At 57.0% G+C, this 19003-nt stretch overlaps 1 protein-coding gene across 13 annotated transcripts in view; it reads left to right on the top strand.

Annotated features, from left to right (window-relative positions):
- ANK1 (ankyrin 1) overlaps positions 1–19003 on the top strand; it is a 239438-nt gene that overhangs the window by 180486 nt on the left and 39949 nt on the right. For 9 of the 13 annotated variants that reach the window (XM_042241370.2, XM_027962535.3, XM_027962539.3 and 6 more), the window contains 19 exons: positions 424–522; positions 2727–2825; positions 3555–3653; positions 4693–4785; positions 5257–5329; positions 6037–6060; positions 7342–7435; positions 8859–8937; positions 11001–11098; positions 11184–11408; positions 12525–12679; positions 12965–13176; positions 13681–13885; positions 14176–14272; positions 14536–14764; positions 16415–16540; positions 16810–16929; positions 18156–18234; positions 18467–18541. In XM_042241370.2, coding sequence (XP_042097304.1) covers positions 424–522; positions 2727–2825; positions 3555–3653; positions 4693–4785; positions 5257–5329; positions 6037–6060; positions 7342–7435; positions 8859–8937; positions 11001–11098; positions 11184–11408; positions 12525–12679; positions 12965–13176; positions 13681–13885; positions 14176–14272; positions 14536–14764; positions 16415–16540; positions 16810–16929; positions 18156–18234; positions 18467–18541 — 2281 coding nt within the window. The remainder of the gene's footprint in view (positions 1–423; positions 523–2726; positions 2826–3554; positions 3654–4692; positions 4786–5256; positions 5330–6036; positions 6061–7341; positions 7436–8858; positions 8938–11000; positions 11099–11183; positions 11409–12524; positions 12680–12964; positions 13177–13680; positions 13886–14175; positions 14273–14535; positions 14765–16414; positions 16541–16809; positions 16930–18155; positions 18235–18466; positions 18542–19003) is intronic. The other 4 variants (XM_060407159.1, XM_060407160.1, XM_027962540.3 and 1 more) reach the window with 1 other exon arrangement.

The following is a 19003-nucleotide window of genomic DNA, read 5'->3' as shown; positions in this document are numbered from 1 at the left end:
TGTGGAAATAAGAAGTGTTACCACTGAAATGGACAATAAAGTTCATGTAGTTCAGATATCAGCAAACTACGGCTTGAAGGCCAAATCCAGCCCACCACTTGTTTGTATAAATAAAGTTTTATTGGAACACAGCCATGCCCATTTGTTTACCTGTTGACATGCACGCTTTCTCACTATAACTGATGGGGTTAAGCCTGAAATATTGACGATCTGGCCCTTAGCAGAAGCCATTGCTGACCTCTGGTTTAGTTCAACCACTTCATGTTTTTGTTAAGGATGTCGAGGCCTAGAAGAGCTTGCCTGAGGTCAAACAGCTGGTTGGTGGCTACAGAGCCAAGTGTGACTCCCAAACCTCAATGCTTTCCCAGCGTGACCTAGAACTCTGTCTTGGCTGCGAACTGATGAACTGCTTTTCCTTCCCAGAGTGGACTCACTCCCCTCCATCTGGTCGCACAAGAAGGCCACGTTCCAGTGGCAGACGTGCTGATCAAACACGGTGTCACGGTAGATGCCACCACCCGGGTAAGCCTCACAGCCTGCATCCTGTCCACACTTTCCCCCTGCGCCCGCGCACCTGCTTGCTCTGGCCTCCCTCACTGGTCCATCCCAGGAGTTTGGAAACCCCAAGGACACAGTGGCCCATTCCTGTCTGCCACTTTCTAGGGGCAGCAGTGGACCCCAGGCCAACGGGCTCACTTTCCAGTGGGGATTTTAAGAAGTTGGTTGGACCTTTGAGCCTCTGTAGCGAGTCATGATTCCAATCCCTGTCTTACATGAGCCAGGTGTCAAAATGTCAGGCTTCCCTGGATGCACTGGAGAATTCTGTGCCTTCTAGTCTGGCATTTGGCTCGGAGCGGGTCAGCATTCCTTGAGCCTCTGTGTGCAGAGGGTTGGCGGGGGGGTGGGGGGGGCGGCTCTGGGGTGGGGGATAGAGAACAACCCAGTGCCCAGCACATCTGCCTCGAGGCACCTGCAGATGATGTAAGAGCAGAAAGGGACAGCAGGTGTGATGTCTGGTGCAAGGAGGGCACTAGTGAACCAGAAGGAGCATAGAGGGAGGGGAGGGTCTCTCCATTTGGTGGGAAAAGGAGGCTTCCTGGAAGAGGCATCATTTTGTTCCTTTTCACTGCAAGGCAAGTGTATTAAATGAAAGAGACAAAGCAACACCCCTCCAGCCCCAGCCCCCTCCAGAGCCCACCATGAACACCAGTCGGCAGTGTGACATTAAAGGCTCCCAGAAAAATCCAAGACGTATTTTATCCCCAACTGCCTACAGCCTCTACAGGAACCTGCTTAAAACCCAAGAATGTTCTGGACCTTTGAGGTTCTCTCGCCAGCCCAGTTTAGTCTTTTGGGATCTTGCCCTGAGAGATCCTGTACTGTGAGTTAGAACTTGTTGCTGCTTTTGTTCAGTTGCTAAGTCTTGTCCAACTCTGCGACCTCATGCGCTGCAGCACTCCAGGCTTCCCTGCCCTTCACCATCGCCCGGAGTTTGTTCAAACTCATGTCCATTGAGTCAGTGATGTCATCTAACCATCTCATCCTCTGTCACCCCCTTCTCCTCCTGCCTTCAGTCTTTCCTAGCATAAGTGCCTTTTCCAGTGAGTCATTTCTTCGCATCAGGTGGCCAAAGTATTGCAGCTTCAGCTTCAGCATCAGTCCTTCCAATGAAGATTCAGGGTTGATTTTCTTTAGGACCGACTGGTGTGACCTTCTTGCTATCCAGCAGACTCTTAAGAATCTTCTCCAACACCACAGTTGGAAAGCATCAGTTCTTCAGCGTTCAGCCTTCTTTATGGTCGAACTATCACGTCCATACATGACTACTGGAAAAACCATAGCTTTGACTAGGCAGACCTTTATTAGACCTTAGAGATCTCAAAGCCAGCCCGTCACTTCAGGTCCAGCCTGCAGGGTCTGGATCCAGGTGAACTCCAGGATTAGGCTCCCCAGGACACTTAGGGGCCGAGAGAGCCTTGGCCTGTCAGCTTGTGGAGGGAGCGCTAAAATATTCAGCAAAACAGCTTCCTTGAGAATTACCTCCCCTGCGGACAAAATTCAAGTGAATAAATACTCAAAGTCCATTCATTCCAAGCCATGGCCAGTTCCTACCCTCATGGTACCACCTGGTAGCCCAGGCAGCAGGGCAAGGCGGGTCTTGTCCGGGTCAGCAGGGACCTCCTTCTCATGCAAGGCCTCTGCCCTCCCAGCCTCCCCGGCTCTCCGAGGGACCTGTCTTGGCTTCGGCAGCACGGATCTCTCCTGGCTTTCCCCCTCCTTCTTTGCTGGCCCTCCCCACCGTCTTTTCTGAACTCCCTGTAACTATTGCCTCAGTTCCATGAGCCCCACGTTTTCTCACCATACTTCATCTGGGGAACTTCACTCACCACTAAGGCTTAACGCCCACAGGCGCCTCCTTGCCGGGCCCTTTCCCCAGACTCAGGGCCAGTTTTCCCATCACCCGCTTGCCCGCCCCCCTTGAGTCTCCCCTGCTCACCTCACACTGCGCTTGCCCGACGCCAAGCCCCGTGGCCCTCCCAGGCCCCTGGCCTCCGACAGCCTGGACAGCTGAGCCCAGGGAGCCGCTGCCAGCCTTGCCAAGGCCTCCTCATCCATCCTCCCCTTTACCGCCGTTACCGTGCGAGTTTCCTTCTCGTCCAGCTCAGAGTGACTCGTGTTGTCCCCAGAAGCCCTGCCGTCACCCTCTCTCCCCTCTTACTTTCCAGATGGGTTACACTCCACTCCACGTGGCCAGTCATTACGGGAACATCAAGCTGGTGAAGTTTCTGCTGCAGCACAAGGCAGACGTCAATGCCAAGACCAAGGTATGGGGATGCCTGAGGCAGAGACACGTTGGGACCACCTCCCCCCCTTTGCTGCAGGGCTTGCACCTGGACAAACATCTCCTCCAGCAACAAATATACAGAGAATCTATAAGGGACTAAAAATAACCGTGTGCCTGAGCAGCTGGGGCAAGTCATGGACGACAAGATACACAGAGACCACAAACCCAACTGCCACTTATAAAGAGCCGGGAGCAAAAACAGGCTATCAGAAGCAAAAGCAGGGTCCTGTGCATGCCTCCTGCATGCAACACCACCCAAAGGCAAACCACCTGAGTCACCCCTCCAGCCTGACCCTTGGACCCGCCCTACTGTCGCTCCATGTCAGGAACCAGCTTGTCCCTTCCCCCTGGGGAGCAAGCAAGGAAGCCTGTTACTTGTTTTCAACCCCCCATCCCCTCTGCAGCAGGGGCCCCAGTAAAGCCTTTCCTGAGTTTCTTGTCTGGCCCCTGATCAATTTCTATTAACTGGAAAAGCCAAGGACCCTGGTCGGTAACAAGACCAGTGCCAAACTCAGAGGCACCTATAATCACTCTGGGCACACGTGGGGCTCCGCCACAATTTTCAGCTCTGACACTGGAAGAAGAAATGAGGAAAATGCTTTTTTTTTTTTTTCTTTGCATACAGAAAACATAGGCTCTGTGGTGGGTGGGCAGTGCTAGCTCATTTCTGTTGCTAGCTCATCCTCCCAAATGTCTACCCGCTTTACAGCTCGGATACAGCCCGTTGCACCAGGCGGCTCAACAAGGCCATACAGACATCGTGACACTGCTTCTCAAACATGGTGCTTCCCCAAACGAGGTCAGCTCGGTGAGTACCGTCCGGGGCCCTGATTCCAGAGACCTGCTCTCATGGGGGCCGCTGAGACGTCCCTTCACCCGGGAAGCTCAGGTCAGCCTCCAGTGCGTCTGGGGCCCGAACAGGCTCCCCGGGGCATGGGGAAGGCGGAAGTTTATCCTAGTAGCACCGCTTACCCTCTCCCTTTTATTTTTATTTAAATGTTGCCAAAACCTTCTGCAAAATCCCTGCTAAAATCTGTGAAGCTGTTCTCAGTGTGACAAGAATGAACAGAACCAAATGTCTTGGGTGGGTCCTGATGTTTGGGGGCCTCGGGGTCTTCAGCCACATCAGTGGTCACTGTTCAGCAGTCACTTCCTCCCCAAGCAGTGGGGCTGTCAGAGATACTGGCTTATCTCCGTGACTGCTTCCGGCTTGGAGAGCGTGAGTACCTTTGATTGTCACCGTGGTTGCTGAAGCCATCGCTGTGGGTGGGGCCCAGTCTGCATGGGGTAGACCCTGCGAGCAGAGAACTTTGAAAGGGCGTGGGTTCAATCCCTGATCAGGGAACTGAGGTCCCATATGCCATGTGGTATGGCCAAAAAATTAAAAAAAGAAGGAAAGCCTCATTATCCATTTAGTTTCAGTTAGCTCTTCCCTTTAAAATCAGAGTAGAAATTTACCCCTCCCTTATTTTCTGGTGACTTGTGATTTCCGGCTGGCCTGAGAAGAGTTCACCGAAGTATGTGGGTTATTTGAACCGTTTCCATGAGCAGTAACTGACACCCAAAGAACCAGCCTTGGGAGCCGTGGGCAGTACCACCCGGGGCCCTCCTATTCCTGCAACCCCAGCTGGTATCTCCCCGGCTCTGACCTCCCACTGCCCCCCTTTCGGCCGCTCTTGGCTTCGGTGGCGAGATCTCCTCTGAACACCCAGCACTGGAGGTTTAAGTACCTCGGCACCTCGTCTCCTTGAGCACCACTGACCACGTGTGCAGGGTCTTGCTCTGAGTGTGAACAATTGGGGTGTGTGTCTTGGCTGATCATGCCGTCCGTCTGCTCTTCTCCCCAGGATGGAACCACGCCTCTGGCCATAGCCAAGCGCTTGGGCTACATTTCTGTAACAGACGTGCTCAAGGTTGTCACTGATGAAACCAGCGTCGAGGTACGTCTATTCCTCCCCTGCACACCCACCTCAGACACGCACAGCCTGCAGGATGCCCCAGGGGGTGCCCCAGGAAGTGGAGCATGTTCTGGAGTTCTGGATTCCTGAGGGAAGCTTGAAGCCCAAAGAATTGAGGGTTGGGGGTGCAGTGGAGGGGTGTCCTCCTCCATCAGGTGGGGCTTTACTGCCACCTGGTGGGCAGAAGAGTTGGGGCATCGACCAGACCAAGGGGTGGCCCAGATGGAGCTGAGGTTAGGGACCAGGCAACCAGCAGCTGGGGTTCCCTTCATCTCTCCTTACAGTTCCTGCCAGACCCCCGGAGGCTCTCTTAGCTGTCCTTTTCCTTGTTTGGGACAGACCTCCCTTCTCATCTCCTTCCGGTCTCCACTGTCATAACCAGATAACTGCCAGCTGGGTGAACGGGCCCACTGCGGTGTTGGGGTTGAATTCCTCTCTTTTTTCTCTTTTCAGTTGATCACAGACAAGCACCGGATGAGCTTCCCAGAGACGGTGGATGAGATCCTGGATGTCTCTGAAGATGAAGGTACAGGCTGGGATCCATACCACGTGCGGGTCGAGTCAGGCTGGATGAAGGGGGGCACTCGGGGCTCTGAACACTCACTCAGGGGGCCTCTGGCCACCACCCCGAGTCACCAGGTCATCAGAGTTGCAGCTGGACAGAACCACTTCTAATGATGCTGTCCATTATCGAAAGGGCTTCTTTAACGTGATTTTAAGAGAAGGAAATCTACATCACAGAGATTGAAAATAGAAAATCCCAGAAAGTTGCATAAATACTCAGAGCCGTAAGGAACTGTCATAAAATTCCACCTGGTGCGTTCCTTGTGCTTTGAACGAATAGCAAGCTGTTCGATATAAAATGCATTAAGAATTCCTTTTCATCAGCTGCTCTTCAGACCACATGGTGGGTCAGTCAGTTTTGGGGGGCGGATCCATTATGAAATGACCATATTTTCCACTTCTGTGGGCCGCAGGGTACTTGTAGTACTTTTCCTGCCTCAAGTACACCTGTCTCCTTGCTTAAATTGGAAGAGAATCCTCATGATAAAGAAGGGTGGAGCTGGACCAGATTCTCTCTCTGCCCCCTTCCATCTTGGTAACCCAGGGGTTGTGTAGCCTGGTGGGCTAGGTGGTAAAAGCTCTCCTGAACGCCCTTGAACGAAACACCCCTCACTTTACCTGACTTCAAACCTGCCCTTCCTTAAACGTGGCTCTTTCTTTGCTTTCCAGGAACTGCTCATATAACTATAATGGGTATGAAACTCTCTGTTCCCTGTGGTCCTTTCTCATGAGTGCATTTCACCCTCAGCAACCCAAGCTCTCACTAATCCACCCCTGCTTTCCATAACAATCGGAGCTTGACTCAAACAGGACATTTCCACCTGTAAGGTCCACGCCCTGGCGGGCGGCTCCAGCCTGTCCACGTCTGCGTCCATGCTACCTGCCACTGTGTCTGCGGTCATAACTGCATGAGCTGCTGTGGTTCCATCCTGTAGGCTCCTGATAACAAGGCCAGGAGGGGCCGCTGAGGGGCAGGAAAGGACCCTGCGAGGTCCAGGGCCCCCGCTCCAGGGCAAGGAGGAGAGAGAATCAAAGAGGCAGAGTTGGGGTTGCAGACAGAGGTGGAACCTCCCGGCGATGGGCTTTGAGAATGCAGACTCAGCCGCTGAGATTACACAAGTCCCTAGTGCCTCTCCAGACGGATGGGCTGTGTCCACGGGCGTTTGTTCTCTGGTTGCATGTGGTGTGGAAAAGAACAGAAGCACCTCCTTAGAGAAAGAGCACCCTCCACAAGGGCTGTTCTGAAGTGGAACTTGTCAGGCAAAGAAGGTTCCTTCCAGGCCTTCCTTGGTGGTCTAGTGGTTAAGACTTTGCACTTCCAGAGCAGAGGTTGTGGGTTTGAGCCCTTGGTCAGAGCTTCCCTGGTAGCTCAGCTGGTAAAGAATCCCCCTGCAATGCGGGAGACCTGGGTTCGATTCCTCGGTTGGGAAGATCCCCTGGAGAAGGGAACAGCTACCCACTCCAGTACTCTTGGGCTTCCCTGGTGGCTCAGCTGGTAAAGAATCCAGCTGCAGTGCAGGAGACCCTGGTTTGATCCCTGGGTTGGGAAGATGCCCTGGAGGAAGGAAAGGCTACCCACTCCAGTATTCTGGCCTGGAAAATTCCATGGACCATATAGTCCGTGGGGTCACAAAGAGTCGGACACGACTGAGCGACTTGCACTTTCAGGGAACTAATCCCACATGTTACGAGGCACGCCACCACCCCTCCCCCCAACCCCCAAAAGGAAGAAAGTTCCTTTTGATTGAGTTGTTCTTCTCCAAAGCCTGGTGCAGTCTATGTTAGGGACTGGCTGCCCGGCTCCAGGGCTGTTGGTGGAAGATGAAGACGTTGCTATGGTCCCATTCGAGCATCAGAGACCTTGCCCCATGCCCCGGCGGGTGCAAGCATTGAGAGGAGGAGCAGAAAAAACACTTTTTAAAAAGAAAGAGGGTATTTCCTTCCTATCACTCACTTAAACTTGTGTGGTTTCAGGGGAGGATCTTGGCTCCAGGGCAGAGAGGCCGGATGCCAGGGATGTAGATGAAGAGAAAGAGCTGCTGGACTTCGTGCCGAAGCTGGACCAAGTGTGAGAAATGCTCCCATCGGTGGCGGGGGGCGGGGGGGGGGGGCGCGGTGGTCCCCCTCCCCAGACTCAGGGTAGAAGATTCCGGAGCAGGGAGGTTCCAGGAAGCCCAGGCCTGGACAGAGAGCTGGTCCAGTGTCTTAGGATAAGCCAGCCCTGCACCGGGGGTGCCAGGCGGGGGCCGAGGCCTCCCTTAGAGCCTGCTACCCTCTCTGGGGTCCCTGCCCCCAACTGTTCCTCCTCCCCTCCCTCAGTGCTCTCTCCACACCTCTCCCCCTTTCAAACACTCAGTTTTGCACCAGAAATATCCACTCAGGGAAATCCCATTAGAAACCGTTGTCAAAAAAAGGGGTGGGTTATTATAGGATGGAGTTTCCCTGGTGGCTCAGAGGGTAAAGAATCTGCCTGCAATGCAGGAGACCCAGGTTCGATCCCTGGGTTGGGAAGATTCCCCTGGAGGAGGGCACGGCAACCCACTCCAGTATTTTTGCCTGGAGAATCTCATGGACAGAGGAGCCTGACGGGCTACAGTTCATGGGGTCGCAAAGAATCAGACACAGCTGAGTGACTAACACACACACATATTATAGGATTACATGAAATCACATGTGTGAAACTTTGGAAATTGTAAAGCACCGTAGAATTTAGAGAACCTTTCATTCAATTAAGAAATTTAAATAATAAGAAAGAAACTATTGCTAAGCTGAGCTCACAGGCCAGCCACGTCCCTCCATCAGCTGGTCCATTAGGGAACGTCCACAGAGGGTCTGCATCTGCCTGGCACGTGTTTCTCATTCCTCCGGGAATGCGGTGAGCTATTCCCATGTGCGTGTGTTGGCGCACACAGGGATTCTGTGAACGAAGGTGAAAGCGACAACTTTGTAGAAACACTGAGCCCTTTGGGGTTTTCTGAAAAGACAGACATGTGCCGGCTTGGTCCCAGGGCTTATGAGGGCCACGGACCAAGGAGAAGGGACCCTGTGATTAGTATTACTGAACTTCAGTTAGAAACACAAAACCAAGACCTCAACCACAGAGAACCTACATATGAATTTGGTAGAATGAAAACACACACCCAGTGGTCAGACCGTGATGCAGAATAAGATGTTATGGCCAGAGCGAGAGTTCCCTCAACAAGGGGACTAAGGCTACAAAACTGGGGTGGTGCGTGCAGGAAGACTTCCTGGAGAAGGCAGTCTTTCAACTCGGGCTCAAGACAGGCTCTGGGTGGGGAAAGGCCTAGAGGTGGAGGAGGGCAGGCCAGGATGTAGCACCTATGCCAGTAGGGTTCAGATGGTGGAGGGGAGGGATTGGATTGGATAGGTGATCCTGGGGGTACGGAAATGTCTCACTGAGGCGCCCAGTGGAAGATGACGGGCTATGCAGAAGGATCGTGCCCTGATGTCCCAATGTCCTCGGCGTACAGGGTGGAATCCCCAGCCATCCCACGGATTCCCTGCGTCACACCTGAGACAGTGGTGATCAGAGCCGAAGAGGCAGATCAGGTGAGACACGTCCTTTCTCTTAGCTCCTCTTGGCGGGGAACAGATTCCCTGGGCAGTGATTGCTCTGAGATGACCTGAAGCATGGGAAGAATTCATAAAGCTCACAGCGCTTACCAAGCCCCATGGATCCCAGGTTTCACAACTCTTCTGCAGCAGCTGTGCCCCCAGCACTCATATAACCCCAGCTATTGGAGATCTGAGTCTCTGAGAGCCCGAGGGTGCCTGGGACGCCCTCGTGCTAGTCTTGGCGGGGCTGAGAACTGGCAGCACAAGTTCTGGCTCCTAAGCCTGTGTTCTCTTGCACACACACCTGAGCACACGCTGTCTGCACCCGTGGGGGCCATGGGCCTGATACCAGAGAGGGAGCCCCAGGCTGCAGCCACACCTCTGTGGAGCTGCGGGCAAGTCCGGAACTTAGCACCTTTTTGTTTCACATCCATAAAAACAGGACAGTTTCTGCCTCACTTTCCCCAAGGGATTACTGGGAGCTTAAAAATACCAGTCCAGGTGGAAAGGGGATGTCAAGGAGAGCTGTCCCCAGCGCGGTCGTTACTCATTATAGTACCCTATTTGTGGCTTCCCCCAATGCTGCTTGAATTTGTCCCCCAAATGGGTGGGATGGCTTAAAACAATGTAATGCTCCTTGATTTAATTTTTATGCCAGCTGGCACTTTTTTTTTTCCCCAGTGGCAAAGAGGTTTTCTGGGATCAGAAGGAAGCAGTGTAGTGTTTAGAGGTTGGAAACAGCCACCCTGAGCTTGGTCACTGAGCCAGATGTGTCGGTTTGTGTCGGTTTTCCAGCTAAGGCTGGTCTCTGCCTCCACCCTGAAGGGATGCGTGTCTGAAAGCAGCGGCGGAAGCCCTGGACCCAAGTGTGGCATTGGGAGAGGATGGCTGTGGCGCGGTCCGGTCAGCCCTCCCACCCTAGGGCAGGCCACAGGGCTGACGGTGGTGTCATGCCGTGGGGCCGGGGGGAGTTTGGGAGATACTGTCAGATACGGCCCTGGCACTGCCACGGCACATTCGCCTGGTGCTTCCGAAGACAGCGACGAGAAAGCTCCAAGGGGACCTGGGTTCTGCTGTTCCCTGGCCAACCGTGTGCTCTGAGGCCCTACTAAGTCATGAACCGAGTCAGCAGGGGCTTCCTGGAGTCCCGCCAGGCGCCCTGGAGGGGACCCTGTGTGGGAGGACGCAGGAGCAGATGGTCCAGCTGGGGAGGGTCTCAGAACGCAGGGAGGTGACTACCCAAGGGCTCAGTAGCATTGGCGGCAGTGGGGAGCCCTTCCAGATCAAAGTCAAGGGCAAGGGCTCTCAGAGGAGGCGAGAGGTGGACGATGCACAGAGTGGTCCAATGAAGGAGACGGACGTGGGCACCTGGGGCTGATGGAGATGCCAGAGTGAGGGCCAAGTTGAGAATAAAGCGGGAGGGGTAGATCCGAACCGACAGGCTTCGTGAGTCCTCAAGATGGACATGCCTTGGGGCCAAGGCAGCCCTGAGGGCCTGCAATTACAGCATCACTGTGAGGAGGGGGAGCCGCCCGTTTGCAGAGGAAGAAGTGGGAAGAGCCCCCGCCCCCGGCATGGGGCGGGGTCTGTTCTTTTTCCCTTGATGCCCCAGTTCACGTGGCTTGCCCAGAGCCAAGCAGCTCGTAGGTGATGGCGTGGACTCTGGCGCCAGCTTGCGTGTGAAAAGGAGCTGCGTGGAGCTCACATGGCAGGGTTCACGGGGCAGGTGGGGCAGGGGGCAGGCCGGAAGTGCATGTGGCTTGTGAGCTGAGACCGAGGCTGGACGGGAAGGACTCGCTCCAGCGTCGGAAGTCTGGCCCAGGGTCCTGAGCCAAGGAGAGGCTGTGTAGGTCCCAGGAGGCCTGTGCTCCCTTTTAGACTCTGGGTAAGCTTTGTCCCAAAGGGTCAGTGAGTTCCGGGTAGCACCTCCTTCTCTGGGCCCTTGGTGGCTGGCCGAGCCTCCCTGGCCTCTACGAGAGGTCCACTGGCCGGGACTATCAGCTGTAGCTATGCCCCGCGGGTGATAACAGCTGGCCTTTCCCCCACCCTGTCCCCAGGTGTCCAAAGAGTACGATGAAGACTCTCTGATCCCCAGCAGCCCGGCCACAGAGACCTCGGACAACATCAGCCCTGTGGCCAGCCCGGTGCACACGGGGTGAGTGCCCCGGGAGGGGCTGGCGGCCCTGGCCCCGCTCGCCCGCCCGCCCGGGAGAGGCCGACACGGACCCGCTGTGCCCTAGGTTCCTGGTGAGCTTCATGGTGGACGCCCGCGGGGGCTCCATGCGGGGCAGCCGGCACAACGGCCTGAGGGTGGTGGTCCCGCCGCGGACGTGCGCAGCGCCCACCCGCATCACCTGCCGCCTGGTGAAGCCCCAGAAGCTGCCCACGCCGCCGCCGCTGGCCGAGGAGGAGGGCCTGGCCAGCAGGGTCATCGCCCTGGGGCCCACAGGGGTCCAGTTTCTGAGGTGAGAGGTCACTCCCCTGCCCCTGACTGGTCCCTGCTGCGCCTGGGCTGAGGGGAGGCGAGCCCGGAGTCCCCACCCCGCCTGCTTTCTCTTGTCCTGACTTGTCAGAACTAGAAGCCCCTGGGCTCCTAGGTACACATAGGAGGCTGGCGCCTGGCGGAGCTTAGCATCCTTAGGTCCTGGGTGACGCTCTTAGAAGGGGATGAAGACGGCTACTTTGGAGGACCACCTGGGGGTCCTTAGTTAAGTTCTGAAACGGTCTTCCTAGAAGACAGCCTTGCAGCCTTGTTCCCAAGGACAAGACTGACGGTTTCGGAGGCCCCCCTCACCTTTCCTGCCACAGACCTGCCTCTCCTGGCAACCCTGCATCCTTCAGGCACTCCAGGCTCCATGCTGGCACAGGCCTGGCCCAGGAGGCCCTGACCTCCCGTCTGCATCCATGGCCTGGCTCGCCCCCCGCCCCCGTCTTTCCTCCAGCAACTGCAGAGCAGCTAAAAACTTTCACGTTCATTTCCCCTTTAAATGTGCCGCTCAAAGCCGTCCTTCTTGGCTTCCCTGGTGGCTCAGCGGTAAAGGATCTGCCTGCGGTACAGGAGATTCAGGTTCGATCCTGGGGTCGGGAAGATCCCGTGGAGGAGGGCATGGCAACCCACTCCAGTATTCTTGCCTGGAGAATCCCACGGACAGAGGAAGCCTGGTGGGCTACAGCCCATGGGGTTGCCAAGAGTCAGACATGACTCAGTGACTAAATAACAGCAATGACTACAACCATTCTCCTGAGGAAATGCCACTGTCTAGACTGACAGAGGAGGACGCTGAGGCTCAGAGGAGTTTGGTCCCCTGTCCAGGACATGGATGGGTACTCAAAGTCAGGTCCAAGGTCAGGGTTATTCTGGCCGTGGCAGGATGCACCCTGCGAAGTGAGGTTGGGCCTGATGAGAGGGTCCTGGGGGTCTTGGGAATATGAGGCAGGTCTGTCTGCTGTGAGGACCAGCCCATTGGGGGCCCCCCACTGCACCCCGCCTGCCTGCTCTTGCCTCCTGAGCCCACGGCCGTCACCCACATGGCACACACACCCGCATCTAGCCCCTCCCCTGTATCCTCTGTCCCCCTCAGCCCTGTCATCGTGGAGATCCCCCACTTCGCCTCCCAAGGCCGTGGGGACCGCGAGCTCGTGGTGCTGCGGAGTGAAAACGGCTCCGTGTGGAAGGAACACAAGAACCGCTACGGAGAGAGCTACCTGGACCAGATCCTCAACGGGATGGATGAAGGTGAGCGAACGCCCGGGGGCCCAAGCAGCGCCTTCCTCCTGGAGGAGGGGTTTGAGGCTACGCTGGGGGTGGTCTGGTGGGGCCTCCTGGGGTAGGGGACGCCCTCAGAGTCTAGGGATGGCCCAGCTCCGGCGCCCAGGCCCCCTGCAGCCTGGTCTCCTTGTGCTGCTCCCTCGGGGCCTAGACTCTCTCCCACCCCTGCCGGAGGGGGCCGCTGGAGCTGGGACGAGGGGCCCTGGAGGCCTGCGGCGGTGACCGCGGGCGGGCGTGTGCGTGTGGTTGCAGAGCTAGGGAGCCTGGAGGAGCTGGAGAAGAAGCGCGTGTGCCGCATCGTCACCACCGACTTCCCCCTGTACTTCGTCATCATGTCGCGGCTCTACCAGGACTACGACACCATCGGCCCCGAGGGCGGCTCTCTGACGAGCAAGCTGGTGCCCCTGGTGCAGGCCACCTTCCCCGAGAACGCGGTCACCAAGAGGGTGAAGCTGGCCCTGCAGGTGATGCACGCGGCCCCTCCTTGGCTGCTGGGGCCCCGTCAGCCTGGACCGGGTTCAGGGTGTCAGGGCCCTCGGAGATAGCCCGCGTCCTTGGAGATAGCCTTCATGCCCCCCAGGACATCCTACCCGTCGGTCCACTGCCTAAAACAATCTCGTCAGAGCTCTGACCTTAAGCTCAGAAGAGAGTTGGGTGGCCGGGACAGGGCAGATGCTCTGTTAAGTTGCAGGAAACCCTAGATGGCGTGTTTAAACCACCAGGTCAGCATTGAGGGGAAGCCACGTGGCTCCCTGGACAGGTGCCTAATGTCGAGTAAGGCCCCGAGGAGTGGGGAGCAGCAGGGAAACGGGGGTGGGGGCTCAGACAGGGGAGCTGGGCAGGACATCAGCAGGATGGCCCCACACCCCCCCAGGGGACCTTCGAACCTGCCAGGACAGCCGCTCTCATCCCCGCCCATGAGCCCCTCGGCTGCTCTGGGCTGAACATCCCCCTTGGGCACCTCACAGGCCCAGCCTGTACCTGATGAGCTGGTCACCAAACTCCTGGGCAACCAGGCCACGTTCAGCCCCATCGTCACCGTGGAGCCGAGGCGCCGGAAGTTCCACCGCCCCATCGGCCTCCGCATCCCGCTGCCCCCGTCCTGGATGGACAACCCCCGGGACAGCGGGGAGGGGGACACTACCAGCCTGAGGCTGCTCTGCAGCGTCATCGGTGAGGGGCACCCCCTTGGTCCTGGTCCTGCCGTCTGGGGAGACGGGAGGGGATGGAGCTGGGGAGCGATGGGGCCCTCGGAGGGATGGGGGTTCTGCCTCTGGGTAGAGTCTCCCTGTCCCTGAAGAGCCCCCAGACCCCAGAGGAGGGGGTCCTCCCAGGGGGGACGAGGTCACGGGGTGCAGGGTGGCAGGGTGGGGGGGTGCCTGAGATCAGGGCCTCAGCCAGGTGTGCACGCCCTGCGTCGGCCTCTGGAGACGGTCCCCCAGCCCTGTCTACACCTGTGCCAGGAGGAACCGACCAGGCCCAGTGGGAAGACATCACGGGGACCACCAAGCTGGTCTACGCCAACGAGTGCGCCACCTTCACCACCAACGTCTCTGCCAGGTGAGACCCTGCCCTGCGGCCCGACTCCCCGGGCCCCGCACGAAGGGGGTGGCGCTGTCCCTGGGGGTGGCCGCACTCAGGCTGACCTTGTGCACGAGGGTCCTCCGCTGTCCCTCCCCTTCTCCACCTGAAAGCGCCGCCCCCCTACCCCCACCAGGGCTGTCTGAGCGGCCACCGCCCTGCTCACAGCCTGTCCTGTTGGATGGAGGGGACGCCCCCACCCTGGACACTTAGGGACCGGCTCAAAGCTGCCGTCCTTTCAGGTTCTGGCTGTCGGACTGCCCCCGGACAGCTGAAGCCGTGAACTTTGCCAACCAGCTGTACAAGGAACTGACTGCGGTGCCCTACATGGCCAAGTTTGTCATTTTCGCCAAGATGAATGACCCCCGGGAAGGGCGTCTGCGATGCTACTGCATGACGGACGACAAGGTGGACAAGACGCTGGAGCTTCACGAGAACTTCGTGGAGGTGGCCCGGAGCAGGGACATCGAGGTGGGGGCCCTGCCCAGGCGCATGCCTCGAGGGGGATGGCACCTCCAGGGGTCGGGGGGAGGTGGCGCTGGAGCCCCAAGCTGTCAGGAGGGCGGCCTCTGCAGAGTGGGGGCTCCTGGGCGTGTCCCTCTGAGTCCCTCTTGAAAAGCATCCTTGGGGGGCCACCCCAAAGCTGAGGATGCCGCCCTGTGTTTCTCAGGGAGGCAGCAGGCTGTCGGCCCAGTGGTACTAAGAGCTGACATTCATTAAAATCCTCACTTCCCTGATGCCATTAAAAGTGCTTGAGGGACTTCCCTGGTGGTACAGTGGTTACGACTTCACCTTCCAATGCCAGGGGCATGGGTTCGATCCCTAGTCGGGGGACTAAGATCCCACATGCCTCACAGCCCAGAATCCAAAACATGAAACAAAAGAGATATTGTAACAAATTCAATAAAGACTTTAAAAACGGTTCACACCAAAGACAAAAAAATCTTTAAAATTTTTTTTTAAAAATAGAAAGTAAAAAGACTCAAGTGACATCATCTCCCCTGATTCTTACAAAGGGGTGTCCTTTTCTTATCCCCAGTTTACAGATGAGGAAACAGGCTGGGCAGATTAGGTAACCTGCCCGAGGTCACACAGCTAAGTTAATGGTAGAGAAAGGACTTGTCCTACTCTCTCTGCCATACCAGGGTTTGGGTGGTGCCCAGACAGGGAAGCAGGGAAGAGTTTGGGCAAACGGGAGAGCCGTGACATGCGGGGCCTTGGTGTGAAGCTGTCGCCCATCCTGGAGTCCTCACTTGGGTTAAGATGTGTAACAAGCAAGGACCTTGCCCAAGATCTGGCCTCAGAGGCTGTCCTAAGCCTTCCAGGGGTTCTGATGGGCCAGAAGGAGGAGCCCAAGGCTGGGACCTGCCTCAAAGGCTGTTTGGGGCACTAACCAGGCAAAGGGTTGTGTCTCTTTGGGCCTCAGTTTCCTCATCTGTCAAATGGGTTCTTGGTAACTTCTCCATGGAAAGTATCATATACACAGTAGGGATTGTTATACCATAGGTGAGATGAAAATACCGCGTGATTTCTGGCAATCGCATAAACGAAAACTTGCTGGACAGGCATTAAAAGAGAGAAATGCTTTCGGGAACTGGATTATGATCTGCTAGTGCAGAAGGAGATGGCACCCCATTCCAGTGCTCTTGCCTGGAAAATCCCATGGACAGAGGAGCCTGGAAGGCTACAGTCCATGGGGTCGCTAGGACTCGGACACGACTGAGCGACTTCACTTTCACTTTTCACTTTCATGCATTGGAGAAGGAAATGACAACCCACTCCAGTGTTCTTGCCTGGAGAATCCCAGGGACATGGGAGCCTGGTGGGCTACCATCTGTGGGGTCGCACAGAGTCGGACATGACTGAAGCAACTTAGCAGCAGCAGCAGTGGAGTTCTGGAGTCCTTTGATAAGCAGTGGCAATCAACCACACAGGGAGACATGAAAAGTCTTGCTTATTATAAAAACCCTTTGAAGTAAAGAAGCATCTGCCGTGACCTTTCTAAAACCCTCCATGGGGCTTCCCAGGGCACAGCCTCTGGGGTCATGGGGAGGGAGAGACCAGGGCTGCCAGGTGGGACCGAGTGTCTGCATGGTCCCACCTGCTGCCTCTTTCCTGCAGGTTTTGGAGGGCATGCCCCTCTTCGCTGAGCTCTCGGGGAACCTGGTGCCCATCAAGAAGGCCGCTCAGCAACGGAGTTTCCTCTTCCAGTCCTTCCGGGAGAACCGGTTGGCCATTCCCGTCAAGGTGTGCCCTCCTCTCGCCCACCCATCACCCAGGTCTAGAAGTTCAGGAGGCAGAGGCTCCAGAGCCGGTCAGGCTGGTGGCCGGGGTCGGGGAGGGGGATGTCCTCTGAGCCGCCGGGCTGGCGGCCGGGGTTGGGGAAGGAGAGGTCCTCTGAGCCGGCCGGGCTGGTGGTCGGGGAAGGGGAGGTCCTCTGAGCCCGCCGGGCTGGTGGCCGGGCTCGGTGGGGCAAGGGTGGCCCCTGACCCTCCATTCTGTGTCACTGAGTCCAGGTGAGGGACAGCAGTCGGGAGCCTGCAGGGTCCTTGTCCTTCCTGCGCAAGGCAATGAAGTACGAGGACACACAGCACATCCTCTGTCACCTGAACATCACCATGCCGCCCTGCACCAAGGTGAGCACCCCACCGGGGCCCTCGGCCAACAGACAGCCCGAGAGCCCCCACTCCCCACCCCCCCCAGGGTGGAGAAAGGCCCTGGGCTCTTCTCTGACACAGGCTGTGGCCCAGTCTTTCCTGCAAAGCTCAGGAACAAACGTCAGGCTGCAAGGATGACACCTGTGTCCACCCTGAGGCCCCAAGCTCCCCGGGACGCCTCCTCCAGGAGGTTGGAAGGCAAGGCCTGAGAACCGGATGGCTGGCGGCTGAAGGTATCCCAGCCACAGCAGGGCTTCTTCGGAGCCTCTTTCTCCTGAGCTTGCTGAGGGGCCAGGCCCCCCCCAGAGAAGGGAAGCCTGGTGTCTCAGCCCAGGGCTCTGAGCTCAGCAGAGGCATGAGGACCGCGCGTCACCAGGGCCAGGGAGCACCAGGCTGCACCAGGCATGGAGGGGCCTCCTCTCCCGTGTTGGTGTTTTCACCATCAGCCTTTCATCCCCAACAAGACAAGCAAGGCCACGTCCAAACGTCGAGGCTAGTTTTCTTTCCTAAGGACAAGGGGGAACCAACTTCTTTTTCAACAGAGGGGCTCCTGAAGCCTTGAACAAGCACCCTGCTGCTTGGCCACAGGGCCAGCATGCAAAGGCTTGGGCATCAAAACAGGTCTTTTGAGCAGAAAGGAATTCAGAAAGAAAAGCTCGTTGTTGTTGTTGTTTTTAGAATTCAAACCCCAGCTCCACTGATTACTGTCTGAGCGGCCTTGGGTGGGTTGCCCCAGCCTCTGGGCTGGTGACTTGGGAAGAATGATGGTACCTGCCTCAGGCAGCTCTGACCATCAGGCAGGGCTTGGCACGTGATTAGGGCTGCGTGAGCTTATTATTGGGCTTCCCCGGTGGCTCAGAGGTAAAGAAGCCACCTGCAAGTCAGGAGACGCTGGTTCGATCCCTGAGTCAGGAAGACCCTCTGGATGAGGGCACAGCAACCCACTCCAGTATTCTTGTCTGGAGAATCCCATGGACAGAGAAGCCTGGTGGTCTACAGTCCACAGGGTTGCAAAGAGGCGGACATGACTGAAGCCACTTAGCATGCACTCACGAGCTTATTATTATCACTAGAGATAAAGCACGTGAACCTCATCGACTCCCTCTCGCCGACCCCCTACACACAGCCTGTGTGTCATGGGGCTGCCCGTCGCCAGGGTGTCCTCCCCACACCCACAGCACCCCCTCCTGGTCTCTCTCCTGCAGGGCAGCGGAGCCGATGAACGGAGGAGGACGCTGACACCGCTGGCCCTGAGATACAGCCTTCTCAGCGAGTCCACAACAGGTACTCACCTCTCTGTGCTCACTCGCTTCCAGGGGGCAGCGAGGGAGGTCATGTCGCCGGGAGCTCCCCGAGCAGACACCATTGGCTCAGCCCTCGGCTGGGGTCTCCACCGGGCTCAGCCGCCGATCGGGGGACTTGAAGCATGACCTGAGCGCTCTCTAGGTCCCCCACCCATGCTGGGCAGTTCTGTGTCCTGCCAAGGGCGCTGAACAGAATGCCGTGCTTCCCCCAGGTTTCCTCAGTGGCACAGACCGGGCCGACATGAAGATGACTCTCATATCAGATCACCTGGGTCTCAGCTGGACCGGTGAGTCAGGAATTGGGGCGAAAGAGCAGGGTGCCTGTCCACACCTCCCTCTGCACCGCCTCCCCTCTGAATAGCAGCGCTGACAGTGTTGCTAAGCCTCTTCCCACCGTTCACTGTGCACCTGACCCAGGGTTGTCTCTGACGGGCCTGTTGCCCAGACAATGCCTTTGGGTACCAAGGGAGGTGGCTCCCTCCCTCCTCCACTTCTCTCTAGTTTTCCTCTTGAAAACATTACAGGAGACCTTAGGGCAGATCCAGTCTGCCCATTTTACAGATGGGAAGGCTGAGATCCCACTAACAAGGGTGACTTTGGTTGTGCGGCAAGTTATTGATAGAGCCCTGAAAAGACCAGCAAACCAAGAACACACAAGCAAACGCAAAATGTGTGTCCTGACTTCCTGCCACTCCCTACACCACACATGTCATCTGTCCTGCCAGGGGCTTTGTTGAGGGAAAGGAGGA

The sequence above is a fragment of the Ovis aries genome, chromosome 26 (genome assembly GCF_016772045.2).
Source record: "Ovis aries strain OAR_USU_Benz2616 breed Rambouillet chromosome 26, ARS-UI_Ramb_v3.0, whole genome shotgun sequence".
Lineage (NCBI taxonomy): Eukaryota > Metazoa > Chordata > Mammalia > Artiodactyla > Bovidae > Ovis > Ovis aries.
Note: the sequence above shows the minus strand (reverse complement) of the source record. Positions and strands in the feature narration are given on the sequence as shown.